At 38.9% G+C, this 16,493-nt stretch overlaps 1 protein-coding gene across 5 annotated transcripts in view; it reads left to right on the top strand.

The window, feature by feature from the left end:
- ANKRD55 (ankyrin repeat domain 55) overlaps nucleotides 1–16,493 on the top strand; it is a 60,739-nt gene that overhangs the window by 36,473 nt on the left and 7,773 nt on the right. For 3 of the 5 annotated variants that reach the window (XM_087885684.1, XM_034440900.2, XM_087885683.1), the window contains exons 3-8: nucleotides 2,401–2,531; nucleotides 3,962–4,071; nucleotides 8,723–8,783; nucleotides 10,588–10,716; nucleotides 11,638–11,822; nucleotides 15,653–15,820. In XM_087885684.1, the coding sequence (XP_087741810.1) occupies nucleotides 2,415–2,531; nucleotides 3,962–4,071; nucleotides 8,723–8,783; nucleotides 10,588–10,716; nucleotides 11,638–11,822; nucleotides 15,653–15,820 (770 nt within the window). In that variant the 5' untranslated portion in view covers nucleotides 2,401–2,414. Of the gene's footprint in view, nucleotides 1–750; nucleotides 885–2,400; nucleotides 2,532–3,961; nucleotides 4,072–8,722; nucleotides 8,784–10,587; nucleotides 10,717–11,637; nucleotides 11,823–15,652; nucleotides 15,821–16,493 lie in introns of all 5 variants that reach the window. The other 2 variants (XM_087885681.1, XM_034440901.2) reach the window with 1 other exon arrangement.

Raw genomic sequence — 16,493 nt, 5'->3', positions numbered from 1 at the left:
ATTTAATTTCAATAATTTCAAATGACACAATTGAAAATATGTAATTACATTGAACATTGTAGTCACAGTAGCCAAGTGGTGATAAACAATTCCATGCCAATGTGGAGCCAAGATTTCCAGAGTGTTTGAGGCATTTGAAATTGAGGAATTGAGGCAGTGGTGGGTTCCGCCCGGTTCCGCCGAGCCGGTAGCGGTGACGATAAGACGTCACCGAACCAGTTCTGGTGCCCCCTGCCCCCCCCGCCCCCCCACCCCACGTTATTCTTACCTTTTATTTGGCCCCACCCCCAATCTGTTGCTGCCTCCTGAGTCCCAGCTGATGGGCTATAAGGAAAAAAACTGTTTAAATTCTTGCCGCGGGGCTTCAAAGGGCTGCCCTACAGCTGATCAGTGTTAAAAGGCAATTTGGTGGTAGACCGGTACCTCCAAAAACAAATGAGTAGACCAGTGCCTGCAAAAATAAATGGGTAGACCAGTGCCTGCAAAAATACATGAGTAGACTGGTGCCTGCAAAAATAAATGGGTAGACCACTGCCTGCAAAAATACATGAGTAGACCAGTGCCTGCAAGTAGTTAAAAGCCTGGTAGACCAGTACCTCTGCTAAATCCTAAAGAATTGTCACATGACCATCAAGCCACGCCCACAAAATAAGCCACGCCCACAGAACCGGTAGTAAAAAAATTAAGAACCCACCCCTGAATCGTGGTGTTCAGGCATGTTAAGTCTGAGTTCACACCTCTATTTTTAAGGTGGCCTGTTTCAAGGGGCAGCAAATATCCAGTTTGGAGATCATATACAACTGAATCACAGCTTGCTGAAAAACACTAATCAGTTAAGGTGGCCAAAAGACCAATGAGGAAAAGATACGTATCAGAGTTTTGTGGTAAGCCAAATATTACACTTATTAACAGGCGAAGCAACTCTCCAGTAAGAAGTAAACAAATAAATATCTGGGTCTTCTTGATGCAAAAATAATTTAGGAAGAAAAAGGAGAAAGTGGAAGATTCTCTGGCTCTTTTTTCATACTACCAATCTGAGGTCATTTAAGAAAAGCAGAAAATGGGAAATTAAAGCTACACCTGTTCTTTATGTGGGCCACATATATAGCACCCATTAAAACCAGTGGTTTTGATTGCAACATTGCAACTGCTATCTTGACTGTGGTTTTCTTTTTTCTTTTAACCACACCCTGTGCACACTCGAGTCCTTTTGAACTTCTGGGTCACAATATGGACTTGCCTAGTATATACATGAAAACTGAAGTTTTTTAAAAAAGGGAAGTAAATAAGTTTATTACTTCCCCTTGTCTGAGACAGCTCAAAAATCTAAGCACGGGAATAAGTAACTCTCCTTGCCCACAAAATCTGTGTGAGATTTGTCAGCATGTTTAAAAGCCCTGCCTGAAACAGAAACCAATTAGAAGAACATAAATAAACATGACTCTTTTTTATATTTTTATATTCTGTAAGCCGCCTTGAGTTGCCATGGGCAAATAGGCGGCAATATAAATTTAATAATAAAATAAATAAATAAATAAATAAATAAATAAATAAATAAATAAATAAACAAACAAACAATATATGAGTTCATATAACCTGTTTTAATCTGTTTTAATCAATGAATACGTCTCATCAAGAGTAAGAAAGTAGGGATTCCAAACAAGAATTAAAGCCAAATTCTCCCACATTCCATAGTCTGCATATCTGAACATATGCTTAACTGTGGTTTACTTAATTTATTGAATATTTAACTGTTCATTCATTTTATATGTATCCCACCTTTCCTTTGGGGATTCAGTGTGGCATACTTCCTTCTCCACTTAATCTCTCACAACAACGGCCCTCAGAAGGAGGGTAGGTTGAATCAAGTCACCCCATGAATTTCTGTGGTTGAATGTGAAAATATGAAGTTGAAACTGGATCTCCTTTAATGAAAGGATTGGAGTAAAGATAGAACAAATTGGAGTAAGTTGGAGTTGGAGTAAATTGAAAAACTGCAAGGGAGATTTGGAAACACCATTATAATAAAATTTATCCAGATAATAAGTGGTATTGGAGTTTCTGGGTAAGTAACAGACTTATTATCAATATAAATTCTTATTTAAAAAAGAAGTGCTTGATATATCAATTAAAGTAAAGGTCAGAAGATCCTGTATTATAAGACCCTCTCTTAACTTTGGCCTCTTTGACCTTCATTTGGGCAAAGCTATTGTTGCATTGAAGTTGGCTAATTGTTCATACATAAAGAGGAATAGAAACAACTTCGCTAGCTAAATCCCCAGCAAACACTTGCTGAAACGGAACCCCAAATGTAGACAAGGGACAAGGTGACTACACAATACTGTACTTTTTGTACTATGAAAATGTTTCATGTTTATGTCATTTTATTTTCTTTCCAAGGCTCTACCCCTTTGATGCATGCCATTTCAGGGCGCCAACTTGATACAGTGAAATTGTTGCTAAAGATGGGAGCCAATATTAACACTCAAGATGCCCGAGGGCGCAGTAGTTTATCTTTGGCAACCTATCTGGTACAGAATTTTCTTGTCTTACACATTGTTTTGGGGAAGTGTTGAGCTGAAATAGAGAAATGAATATTCTTTTTTAGAGCCAGTAGTTAGGCCTAACAAAAGAAGTTACTGGTTAAATAAGACCTAGAAAATGTTGCTCAATTTTCTCTCAGTTTATATATGTATGTATGTGTGTGTGTGTGTGATATATATATATATATATATATATATATATATATATATATATATATACACACACACACATATAAAGTGTTTTATTAAGTTTTATTTCTTTATCAGAAAATCTAAATTTGATATATATATATGTATATATTAGTCTCGCAATGGGCAGCAGGGTGCTTGCTGGCTGCCTGAAAAAAAGCCTAGAAACTAGTGGATTGTGATTTCACTGAACTAGGGCTGCATAAAAATCTTGGTTTACATAGGAAGAACCTGGCTAAAGAGAAATACACATAAAGGCCTATGAAAAGAAAAGAATATGTGTGTGTGTGTGTGTGTGTGTGTGTATTTGTTTTTCTTTTAGCCAGGTTATATTTTGTATATATATAGTGTATATATATAATGTATATGTGTATATATGTGTGTCTATGTATGTTTATGGGTACTTATATATTTTCTTTCGAGAGTGGGCGCCAAAATTTCATTTTTAATATATGCCAGTGTGTTCACAGTAAAAAAATGACAATAAAGATTATAATCTTTTTTAAAAAATATGAACCACATATTATTTTTGAAGTAAAATATTTATTTTGTCCAATAAAGACAACCCTATATTTAGTTTAATTGCCTCTTCTATGAGAGAAAGTGAAAGAGACAAAAACAGAGAGAAATAGTTTCTCAAAATATGTATAATGTATTATTTTAGTCACGGAGCTTCACTGGAAATACATTCCGTTTCTTTCTCTTGGATGGAGTGCAGAAGTAATTCAGATCTTTTCTATCCACACTCTATTGTCAACAGCACTGACTACCTATAGACTGAAATGTCTATTCTCCCAATACTCCAGTGCCCCAAAAATGTCCTTCTGTAGACCAGTCAAATAAATCTACATGGGATGAAAAGGACAAAGCCTCCCTCAACTTACTGCAGTAGCTCTGACCAGTCAGATTGCATAGGATTTACTTTTAATCCTACAGTAAAAACAACAATGAACAAAATATGAGAAAGATCAGCCAGTCAGTCACCACAATGGTATTTAAGGTATCAGACTACGATGACAATTATCCAGTAAACAGGATACGGCCTTGGTTTGTGGACTTATCTAACACTAGACAATGCATTAGTTAACTTGCTCTATGTGGTACCACATTGGCCATGGGGTAACATGAATGTGCCCACTAATTTGGGGAAGAAGGGTAGAAATTCAATGCAGAATCTTTACTCAGTCCCCAAGATTTTCTAAGTAAATGAAACTTTGTTCTATTTTCAGGGATGGCTTGAGGGTTGTGTTAGCCTGCTAAGAAATGGAGCCAGACAGAACATCCCAGATAAAAATGGAAGATTACCCTTACATGCTGCCACTGCTGATCCCAACATCAGGTATCCTTCTTGAAGCTACTCAGAGATAATTTTTTTAATAGTGTTCCCTAATACAAGTTTTTGTATTGCATCAGTAACATTACCTCCCCTAGGCAATCCATACAGTAGAGTAAGATGAGAATTCCATTAGATTCTACCCAATCAAAATGTTAGTCAGCTTTTCTATTAGTCTTAAGCATCCTGGGATATCAATTAAACAGATAAAGAATTGCAGAATTTCATAGCTATCTGGCTGTTAATGTACTAGGAGTTTGGAGCAATTGATCTCAGGCATTTATCCTCCCTTTCTTTTTGTTCAGAGAAATCTGTGAGGCTGTTAATCAGGGTATGGCCAAGAGACATCCATGTGTAACCCCCATTTTATTTTAACTGTTACTCCTTGGTGGCACAGTGGTTAGAGTGCAGTGCTGCAGGCTACTTCTGCTGACTGCCGACTGACTGCAATTTGGCAATTCAAATCAGACCAGGCTCAAGGTTGACTCAACCTTCCATCCTTAGTGAGTAAAATTGTTGGGGGCAATATGCTGACACTGTAAACCACTTAGAGAGGGCTGTAAAGCACTGTGAAGCGGTATATATGTCTAACTGCTATTGCTAGTGCTACTCCACATCTGCAATGTGTGCAATCAACATCAACATACTGCCTAAATGCACAAGTCAGACGGTTCTTGCAAAAGCACAAATACAAATACATTTTAAATGCCTTATTTTCTCCAGTTAAAGAAAGATTATGTGAGAGAGGATCAAAAAGCACTCCCCCCATTAAATATAAATTTTCAGCACTGCCACAGAAGTGATTATATAACTTTATAGTTCTGTTTTTAAAGGGTAATGTATCCAAGCTTAATTTAGATATACATTTTTTTAAAAAGCAGTTTTTAAATACACCCATATGGCTAGCAACATTACCAGCAACCATTGGCAAACTTCTGCAAAAGTTTGCAATTGTCCTAACTACAACTATGATCCAGAGATGGTATTCAGCAGGTTCTGACCAATTCTGGAGAACCGGTAGCGGAAATTTTGAGTAGTTCAGAGAACCGGTAAATACTACCTCTGACTGGCCCTGCCCCCATCTATTCTCTGCCTCCCAAGTCCCAGCTGATCAGGAGGAAATGAGGATTTCCTTCCCTTGGAGTGGGGAGGGACTGGAGATTTTACAGTATCCTTCCCCTGCCACGCCCACCAAGCCACGCCCACCAAGCCATGCCACGCCTACCAAGCCACGCCCACAGAACCAGTAGTAAAAAATTTTGAATCCCATCACTGCTATGATCCTATCACTTGATGAATGAGAGAAACTTTGTCAATGCCAATCTAGCTGGGACAAGCACAGCTATAAACTATAAGTAGGAAAGGAATTAACCAGTATTAACCAGAGATAAAAACTTGGTACCATCCAGATCTTTTGGACCTGAACTCTCTTCAGTTCTAGCCGGCATGATTAAGAGCAAAAGATGTAGAAGTTACTGACCAATATGTTCCATTTGCCTGGTATTATTTATTTAATTCTATGCACATTAGGACTTAAATTTAATCTGTGCACTTATATTTTACATACATACTGTATACATCAAATTTTGAGAGATATGCCAAAAATAAAATTTAGAAGAAATGTTTGATAAAAGATAGATGATAGAGGAATGGATGAAAATTACATGTGCAGCCATACATGATGCTTAATTCACTGTTTGCACCTACATCTCAGTTTTTCTTAGTGTCATCGGCATTTTGTTAATTTCCTGTCATTTTCATTTTTCTTTCTGTATCAGTTGAACAGTACGCTTTGAAGTTTTCAACACAATCACAATAACACTATTATTAAATAAAAAGTCCACAGAAAATGAACCAGTGATATTTAGAAAAGAAATCGTGATTTGCTTTAACAGCACAACCCTGGGATCCCTGCAAAATAAAATTTCTACAATCCCCATGGCAACAGGTAAACCTTTGGTCAGAACGGAAGTAGGCCAGCTGCTCACTTCATTTTCTATCAACCCAAGTCAACAAAATTAGTACTTCTGAATCCAATCGCTCTCTTACTGGAAGGTACTGTTGAAGTGCCATGGTTCCTCAACGCATATATTTGTTTTTCTCTTTATTTTTACTCAACCTGACCATTACAAGTTGAGTAAAACAGGAAAACTCACTGCAGAAGGCAATAACAAGAACAGTATGCCAGTGATAACACTGATGAGGAGATTGATAGTAATCATAATACCAATAGCAATTTTTTTAAAAAATCATCCAGATTAAATGCCAAGAAACACTGATCTTTGATGTTAATGCTGCAGTTGAAGTAAATATATTTATTTATATTTACTTTGTAATGCTTATTTTGTTTTATATAATCATAGAGATCCATAAAGAAGACAGAAAACCTATAACCTGCATTAGAAATCTTATTTGGCCTCCCTCAGCTTCTACAAATTAAAGCAGATTTGAGGCAGGATTTTTTTTTTACTTGCATCTTAAAGAAATACTATTTATTTATTTAATTTATATAGCTGCCTATCTCATATACATCATTGTGGACAACTAACAAATAAGAACAGTTTGAACAATGCTGGTATTTTCTTTGCAGATGGTTGATTGTACCATTGATAAAAACTCATGTCCAGAAAGATAAAGTTGAAGACTGGTCAATAATTATCAGAATCTAGAACTTCTAGATTTACAGCTTCTTGAAGAGGCCGTTCACAATCACTGTCTTCAAGGCAGACAGTCATAGTCTTTCTCTCTTTCTCTCAAGGGTGCATTTATCACTGTTCATTTATCACCCAGCCCACAGTCACCTCCCTGACACGTTCATAATTCAGAGGGACAGAGGTTCAGATTACAGGTGATGCAACCAATGTCTCAGAGAACTCTTTTCCATTTTCTTTGGACTCATAGATTCCCACTTACCTCAGGTAAGCTAGATGTGATCTTAGTCACTGCCTCAAGACATGACCACCTAGCATGTAAGTCTGATCAGATCTGTGCAGTTTTAATAGATGCTCATGCACACACAGAAATACATGAATACATAAATACTTGCATAATTCATCATCATCCCTCAACCCTGTCAAACAATTTACTAATTCTGAACTACTATTAATCTTCTCATTGTTCCCATCACCCATCTCATTCCACTTATGACTGTATGACTGTAACTTTGTTGCTTGTATCCTAGGGTGAAATCTAAAATTTGTTACTACTGGTTCTGTGGGCGTGGCTTGGTGGGGGGTAATGTGACTGGGTGGGCGTGGCCAACTTTTTTTTTTTTTTTTTTTTTTTACTTTTAAAAGCATTTTTTCTACAACCTCTTCGGTTGCAGAAACAAATGCTTTTAGAAGCCTCGGATGATCAGGCAACTCAGCTGGGATCGCCAGAGGCTTTTAAAGGTATTTTTTTTCCTACAGACTCTTCGGCCGAAGAGGTTGTAGAAAAAATGCTTTTAAAAGCCTCTGAGGATCCCAGCTGAGCCACGCGATCATCAGAGGCTTTTTTTTACTTTTAAAAGCATTTTTTTGGCTGAAGAGGTTGTAGAAAAAATGCTTTTAAAAGTAAAAAAAACAGCCTCTGATGTTTGCGCGGCTCAGCTGGGCATGGGGGAGGGCGCAGGGATTTTTGCTATCGGTTCTCCGAACCACCCGCCGCCATTGCTACTGGATCAGACAATCCGGTCCGAACTGGGAGCATTTCACCCCTGCTTGTATCCTTATGATTTATATTGATATTGATTGTTTCCTGATTGCTTATTTGTACCCTATGACTATCATTAAGTTTTGTACCTTATGATTCTTGATGAACGTATCTTTTCTTTTATGTACACTGAGAGCATATGCACCAAGACAAATTTCTTATGTGTCCAATCACACTTCGCCAATAAAAAATTCTATTCTATTCTATTCTATTTCCTAATATAGTGAATGTAAGCCATGAAAACTCATGCAATAAGTGTTAGCTTTTAGGGTAATAAAAAAACAAATGAGGGAAAGCTTGCAATGGAACTATTCAAACATCTTGCTTTTAAAAAAATTATTCTTATCATCTATGTGGTCATATATCTATGAACTGGATGTGGCAAAAAAGGATCAAATTAAAACTATTTAAATGCCTTTGAATTTTGTTTATGATGCAGCAGTATCTGGGTCAGTCACTAGGGCCAGAGGTTTAGTCTTCCGAGCTTTTGGACTCTTGCTGGAGCCCATCCTCAGGGAACTTTTGTTTATGATGTATTGGATTATAATGTATTATATGGATAGTCTTTGATTTAGGACCACAATTGAGATTGGAACATCTGTTGTTATGCAATGCAGTCATTTAGTGAGACACACCCAATTTTACAACCTTTTTTGCTATGCTTAAGTGACTCAGGCAGTTGTTAAATGAATCACATGGTATTTGAGTGAATCCAGCTTGGTGTGAATTGACTTAGCTTGTTGGAAGCTCCCTGGGAAGCTGTAAATGATAATCACATAACCTTAGGATGTTGCAAATGTCATAATACATGTCACCCAAATTTTGATCACATGAGTGTGGGAATTGTGACAATTGTTAAGTGTGAAGACAGTTTTCAAATTAATTTTTTCAGCACCATTGTAACTTGTTGATAGTAAGTCAAGGACTACCTCTAATGTACTGAATATAGTTTTGTTCTCCATAGGCTTTTATCTGTCTTGCTTCAACAGTCAGATCTGAGTGAAATTAATCATCAGGATAATGAGGTAAGCAATCAAATCGCCACCCAAATATATTCCATAATGTAGAATTAAGATAGATTTTAAAATGTGGTCCCCGAGATAGTGATTCATGCTAAAAGATCTAAAATCAGCTCATACTATTTAGCATTCTGGTGAGTATAATTTTCTGCACCAAAGTACATCATGAAGGCAAAAAACCTGGCAAGTTGCCCTGTTTGCAGTGTGTCTTTCAGTTCCTCCTAAGCAGAATTTGATAGGTAAATCAAATTTTTTAAAGCATAGCAATTAAAGCATGAAGCAGGCAAGAGATGATGGATGGATGATTCCTTTTTTGTTGTTGTTGTCCTGAGTTGCTTTTAAACCCCCCCACCCTTCTTTTTTTTTCTTTCTTTTTTTTGTTAGGCAGGTGATATTATTATTATTATTATTATTATTATTATTATTATTATTATTATTATTATTATTATTATTATTTATTAAATTTATATCCCGCCCTTCTCCCTGAAGGGACTCAGGGCGGTGAACAGCCGAAAATTAAAATAACATACAATATAAAAGTGATTAAGATTAGAAGTTAGCCAGGAAAGAAAGAAAAAGCTTTTTAATAAAGGGTGACATGATTAAAAGCTAGAATAAGTGATAGAAATAAGGGGAATATTAATGTATACATTTTTATTTTATAAAATGAAAGTAATAATGAGAAAATGTGGAATAACTGAATATGATAGACTGCAACCTAACATAGATGTGTATTGTTATTAGAGATACATAAGTTGATGGAGTGTAATAATTATGTTTAATCTGTTCAATTTCATTTGTATTGGAATGTATGGTGCCCAGGTGCCACACTATTCACTCATTGATTTGACATTTTTATTAAAAAGAATAAAAAAATAAAAAACTTTTTTTAAAAAAGAATTTGATAACTAAATGAATGACAACAGCAATAGCAAAAGAAATGGAGCAGTGGGAAAGGAGGAGGAAATTATGCATCTTTTTCTAGATTATGCATCTTTTTCTATACAATAGAATCTTCTGACTGAAATTGCTAAAAACTGATAGGCGTTTCCTACCACTTTTAAGCAGGAAACATGGAAACCATAGTGTGAAAATTATAGTGTGCTGAAGTTAGAGTAATACAGAAAGTATGAGAAAGTCTACATTGTGCATATTTTTATCCTTACCCCATTAAAGCTATTTAAAAGAATAGAAAAATGGAACAATTTTTCACAAAGTAACTTCTATGCCAAGGCATATTATTCTTATTAGGTTATATCTATTTTATTCTAGAGAAGAAAAGCTCTTTTTCTTTATGACCCATTAGAAATGGTGGAAAATATTTGTAGCTCGGGTGGTAAATGTTGGTGGTGGTTTGTTCTCTGAACTTGTTGTTCATTTGGAACATTTCATGACCAGGCTAAGTAACATCATCAGCAGAACTTCGGTTGAAGTGTCTTGTTTCAGTTCTCTTTTGCTTTTATAGGTCATGTGGTCAGTTGGTTATGTGACCAATTGGTCATGCCATGTGAGAGTCATCTAGTGGTGAGGTCAGCCTGGCTGGAGGTCATGTGAGTCGGCTGGTAGTTGATGCCATCATTGGTTGGTCGCTCAATTTATGACCAATTCTACCTTCCAAAGCAGTGTTTTTCACCCTGGCAGCTTAAAGATAAATGGACTTCAATTGCCAGAAATCCCCAGCCAGCTATGTTGGCTGGGGAATTCCTAGGAGTTCAAGTCCACATATCTTCAAGATTGAAATACTTCTACATAATAATCTACAAAAAGGATATGTTAACTAAAGCTCTAATGATTTTGTTGTGATTTTCAGGGAATGACATCACTTCACTGGGCTGCATTCCACAATCAACCTCAGCATGTTCAGACATTGTTGCATAAAGGATCTGATCTAACTTTGGTGGACAAAGATTTTAAAACAGTCCTTCACTGGGCAGTTCAGGTATGGAATAATAGCTAACCATGCAGTGCCCCTTTTGTCTCCATATTGCATCTTGAAAGGGGAATGAAAAAGAACTATAATCCTACTCACAGCAGAATCTGAAACTTAACCAAATCTATGGGGGGAACATATGCAATGACTAATCTAGCTGTGTCTCATACGCCTCACACTGAGGATGGCACCATAGGGTACAGTAGAAAAACAAGACATCATTACATTTTTTTTAGAAATGTAAAAAAGATCAGTTATATTCATATGTTCAAAGCTAACTTTAGCATGCAAAAAAGGTGATTTACCTTTGTAAGAATTGCTTTACTATAAGGCTGTTTAAATTCAAGAAATGTAAAAATGTTGGCTTCTGGTTACAAAAAAGGGGAACCTAATCATAGCTTTGCCTAAAACCACTACAGTTGAGAACCAAATTGCAACCATGGTCTTGGGTAAGGCTGAAGTTACATTTCCGCATGGTGTTTTCAGGCAAATGTTAGCACACTAGGGCTCCAGATGGTGTAGGGAAGCTAACAAAGGCACTAACCTCCCTTTCCACCTTTTTAGAAATGTTATTAATAAATTAGGATCCAGCACTAGAAAAAGAAATGTCTGATGCCATCCATAAAATTCTTAACCAATTTTCAAGGTAATATTCCCCAGGTATTATGTCAGGGCCCAAAGTCATTTTTAGAAAAATAATGTGGTGGCAGTTGAAGTCTGATTTAAATTAAACAAATTGAGCTGGTTAAAAACCAAGAACTTGATGAGTAATAATTCAGTTTGGAAATCCCTAACAGAACATTTATAAATAAAGCAGCATGTGTACTTTCTTGGATAAGAAAGCCAAAAATGCTTATACTGGTAGATCTAAAATTTGTTCTTAGCAATGTTGATAATAACATATTCTCTATGTGCATGATTGGTTTTCAGAGTGGAAACCGGATCCTCTGTTCTATTATCCTGAACCACCATCAAGGCCCATCAATAATAAACTACGATGATGAGAATGGGAAGACTTGCATTCATGTTGCAGCTGCGGCAGGATACAGTGATGTTATTAGTGAGCTGGCTAAGATCCCAGAATGCAACCTGCAGGCGCTGGATGTGGATGACAGGTGGCCATGGAAACAAAGAAAAGAGCTGACTGGGGCTTTGCTTGCCTAACCCATGGTTGAAAGAGGGTTGACAGCTTTTGAATGCAACAGGGGTCCTAATATTTCTCCTTGGTCTTTTCTTTTTGAACAAGCAACTAGTCAATGGGACCTCTAGTCTGTCTTCAGCTAAATAGTCACATGTTTTTAATGAATGCACATATTATTCATGTCATATTAAGTCAGATAAAGCAGGAGGCTTCTCTTGCAATACTGGGATTGCAGGGAATGGGAAGAACTTGTAAACATGGTCTAAAACAGGGGTGTCAAACTCACATCGTCACTGTGGCATCACATGACATATCGGGACTTTTTTCCCCTTCGCTAAACCGGATGTGGGCGTGGCCAGCTCATGACGCCCCCAGGCCAGGAGTTTGACAGCCCTGGTCTAAAACATGGTGAGCAACTGGCAGCCCCTTTTCAAGAACCCTGCTAAGTTCAACTATTGGAAGTTTTCCTTTCCTACATCCTGTTGGTTGTCAGAAAATATAGAGTGGAAAAGTAGTGTGAAAAAGAGAACAAAGGAGCCCGTTAGAAGGAAGGGGTTATCTCCATCAAATTTTCACTCCAGTCCTACTCCCTGTGGGTGTTAGCTTTACCTTTTGTGCAATCTTTCTCCCCAAGGAAAAGAGGTCCTTAATGCTGCAAAGAAATTGCTGCAAAAATGCTGCAAAGAAGGGCATCTATCTAGGTGATCTTCAGCTCCAGCATTTTCATTTTAGAAATTCACTCTTGTTATCAATTGAAGGATTGCAGTACTAAAACCAACAGTGAATTTTATTTCTGTGTTTTTAAGTGAAAAATCACAGAAAAAACAATTCAGGATTTTTGTGAGGAAGGTGAATACTTGGAACATCACAATGTAGGACGATTTAATTTTTTATTTTCAAAATAATAAAGTTCAAATTTGTAGTATGAATTGTTTGGAAACTGAGAAGCTAAGCTAGTATAGGTCTGGCCATTTACTTGGACAGAAAATACTGCAAGCCCAAAATAGTTTATGATACAGTAAAGGAAATATTTTTATTTAAATTATCAGAATGAGAATTTACACTCAGGTCGTCCTGGGAATTCAAAGTTCAAATAGTGGCATATATGGAAAAATATTAATGCTAATACAAAATTCTACTGATCAGTGCCAAATTATATCAGAATGGAAAGTCTCTCAACATTTATTTTTATTTTATTTTATTTATTTTATATTGGATTTCTATACCGCCCTTCTCCCTGAGGACTCAGGGCGGTGTACAGCCAGATTAAAAAACATGCAGAACAAATATTAAAAACAATTAAAAGATATATAAATTTGGCCCAATTAAAACTCATTTACCAATTAAAAACGTTTAAAACATTTAAAAACAGTTAAAAATTTCATCTTAAGCCAGCCCGGCTTGTTTAAATAAATGGGTTTTAAGGGCGCGACGGAAGGCACTGAGGTCTTGGATTCTCCTTATCTCTGGGGGGAGCTGATTCCAGAGGGTAGGTGCCCCCACAGAGAAGGCTCTCCCCCTGGGGGTCACCAGCCTACATTGTCTGGCTGATGGCACCCCGAGGAGGCCCTCTCTGTGGGAGCGCACGGGTCGATGGGAGGTCGTTGGTAGCAGCAGGCGGTCTCGAAGATAGCTAGGCCCTATGCCATGGAGCGCTTTAAAGGTGATAACCAACACCTTGAAGCGCACCCGGAAGACAACTGGGAGCCAGTGCAGCTCGCGCAGGAGCGGTGTTACATGGGAGCGCCATGCTGCTCCCGTCACTACCCGTGCTGCTGCGTTCTGGACCAGCTGGAGCCTCCGGGTGCTCCTCAAGAGGAGCCCCATGTAGAGAGCGTTGCAATAGTCAAGGCGAGAGGTGACGAGGGCGTGAGTGACTGTGCACAGGGAATCCCGATCAAGAAAGGGCCGCAACTGGCGAATCAGGCGAACCTGACAAAAGGTCCCCCTGGTTACAGCCGTCAGATGTTCCTCCAAGGACAGCTGCATATCCAGAAGGACTCCCAGATTGCGAGCCCTCTCTGTGGGGGCCAATGACTCGCCCCCAATAGTCAGTGATGGAGTCAACTGACTATATCGGGATGCCGGGAGCCACAGCCACTCAGTCTTGGAAGGGTTGAGCTTGAGCCTGTTCCTCCCCATCCAGACCCGTACAGCCTCCAGGCACTGGGACATCACTTCAAGGGCATCGTTGGGGTGGCCTGGGGTGGAGATGTACAGCTGGGTGTCATCAGCGTACTGGTGGTATCTCACCCCAAAGCCACGGATGATCTCACCCAGCGGCTTCACATAAATGTTGAACAGAAGGGGCGAGAGGACCGATCCCTGCGGCACTCCACAAATGAGAGGCCTCGAGGTCGACCTCTGCCCCCCTGCCAACACAAACTGCGACCGGTCGGAGAGAAAGGAGGAGAACCACCGCAACACGGTGCCTCCCACCCCCAACTCTTCCAGCCGGTGCAGCATGATACCATGGTCGATGGTATCAAAAGCCGCTGAGAGGTCTAACAGGACCAGAACAGAGGAACAACCCCTGTCCCGAGCCCTCCAGAGATCATCAACCAACGCGACCAATGCCGTTTCTGTGCTGTGCCCAGACCTGAAACCCGACTGGAACGGATCTAGATAAGATGTTTCCTCCAGGAATTGCGGAAACTGTCGTGCGACCACACTCTCAACAACCTTCGCCATAAAGCGAAGGTTGGAGACAGGACGATAGTTGGCCAATATTGCCGGATCCAGGGACGGCTTCTTGAGGAGAGGCCTCACCACCGCCTCTTTCAAGGCGGTGGGGAAGTAACCCTCACTCAACGAAGCGTTGATAACACCCTGGAGCCAGCCTCGTGTAACCTCCCGGGAAGCCAGTACCAACCAGGAGGGACACGGGTCCAGTAAACATGTGGCCGCACTAAGTCTCCCCAAAATCCTGTCCACATCATCAGGAGTCACAGCATCAAACTCCTCCCAGATAACATTCTCAAGACTATTCCTCGTCACCCTGCCCTGATCTACCCAGTCAGAGTCCAAATCCCCCCGGATCTGGGCGATTTTGTCATACAGGTATTGTCCGAAATCCTCCGCCCTGCCTTCTAAGGGATCCTCCCGCACTCCCGGATGGAGCAGGGCGCGGGTCACCCTAAACAGGGCGGCCGGACGATTCCCTGATGACGCAATAGAGGCGGAAAAGTAGTTAGACTTTTAATAAACATAAGTTGTATTAAACTTGAGGTTTCAAAGAATGCTTAATTTAATTCTTTTGAATCAGAACAACTACATGGAGGCTATCAGAGAAAAATAATGAGGCAACTCACATGCAATTGTTAAAAAGATTTTTACCTCACTGCTACCAACGAAACCTGTTTTATAGTTGTGGTAAGCTATATTGTTGCCATTTGTCTCTGACATGCCTGTGCATTGAAAGGAACTGATAACATGCTCCAAGATCAAACTTTGAAAGAATTTAATCATCTCAACTGATTAATTTAACACTTAAATAATTGAGCCCTGATTGTGTAAATATATGAAAGACCTCTACAGATCTTTTTGTCTTTAAATCATGAAAGGGTTAATTAATCACAGCTGTCAGAAGTTCCATATAGTAACTGATATGGCAGAACGGAAGAGTGAGTTAAATGTAGGACCCAGGTCTGCTAAGGGCTAATATTAATCCCCTTGGATTTTACATGGTCAATTAACCCTCTTTAAAAATTCTCATGACACGGTAACTACTATGCATGTTATGAAAACAATACCAATTGTCTTACCACTACTCTATGGATTTTTCTTTACTTGGTTTTTTGTTAGGACACCTTTGCATTGGGCTGCAGCAGCAGGAAAAACTGACTGTGTTAAGACTCTGCTACAGTTGGGAGTGGAAAGCAGCCCCAGGGATATCAATGAGAATACACCCCTATCGTATGCCATCTATTGTGGACACTCAGCATGCATTGCACTACTCTCTCAAGCAAACAGGTAGAGTCTTTCTCTTATAACAAACCAGATTCAATTTTTTCAATTCAGACTAGAGCTGGAAGGGACCTTGGAGGTCTTCTAGTCCAACCCCCTGCGCAAGCCGGAGACCCTATATCATTTCAGACAAGTGGCTGTCCAGTCTCTTCTTAAAACTTCCTTCCAGTGATGAAGCACCCACAACTGAAGGCAAACGGTTCCACTGGCTAGTTGTCCTCACTGTTAGGAAGTTTCTCTTTAATTCCAGGTTGCTTCTCTTCTTGATTAGTTTTGATCTATCGTTTCTTGTCCTGATGCTTTGGAAAATAAGTTGACCCCCTCTTCTTTGTGGCAGCCCCCCAAATACTGGAATACTGCTATCATGTCACCTCTAGTCCTTTTCTCTAGATTAACCATACCCAAATCCTGCGGTTCTTTTCATATTCATATTGCTGAATATGAGCATATTGCTGAATATGAATATATTCATACTACTGAATATATGAGCATTCTGCAATTTATCAGATGACTGATTATGCATTTCATTGAGGACCATTGAAAGTTACCATACAATGTAATATCTATGCATATTAAATGTTTTCCTATTTATGTATTCAAAGTTTACTATCCCAGGCTACATCTTAATCCATCACAGCTATACCAAAATATTTTACTGCCTGGCCCAAATGAATTTTCT

This window comes from Pantherophis guttatus, chromosome 2, assembly GCF_059756535.1.
Source record: "Pantherophis guttatus breed Tessera chromosome 2, ASM5975653v1, whole genome shotgun sequence".
In the NCBI taxonomy this organism is placed as follows: domain Eukaryota; kingdom Metazoa; phylum Chordata; class Lepidosauria; order Squamata; family Colubridae; genus Pantherophis; species Pantherophis guttatus.
The sequence above is the reverse complement of the archived record's forward strand: the minus strand, read 5'-3'. Positions and strand labels throughout refer to the sequence as shown.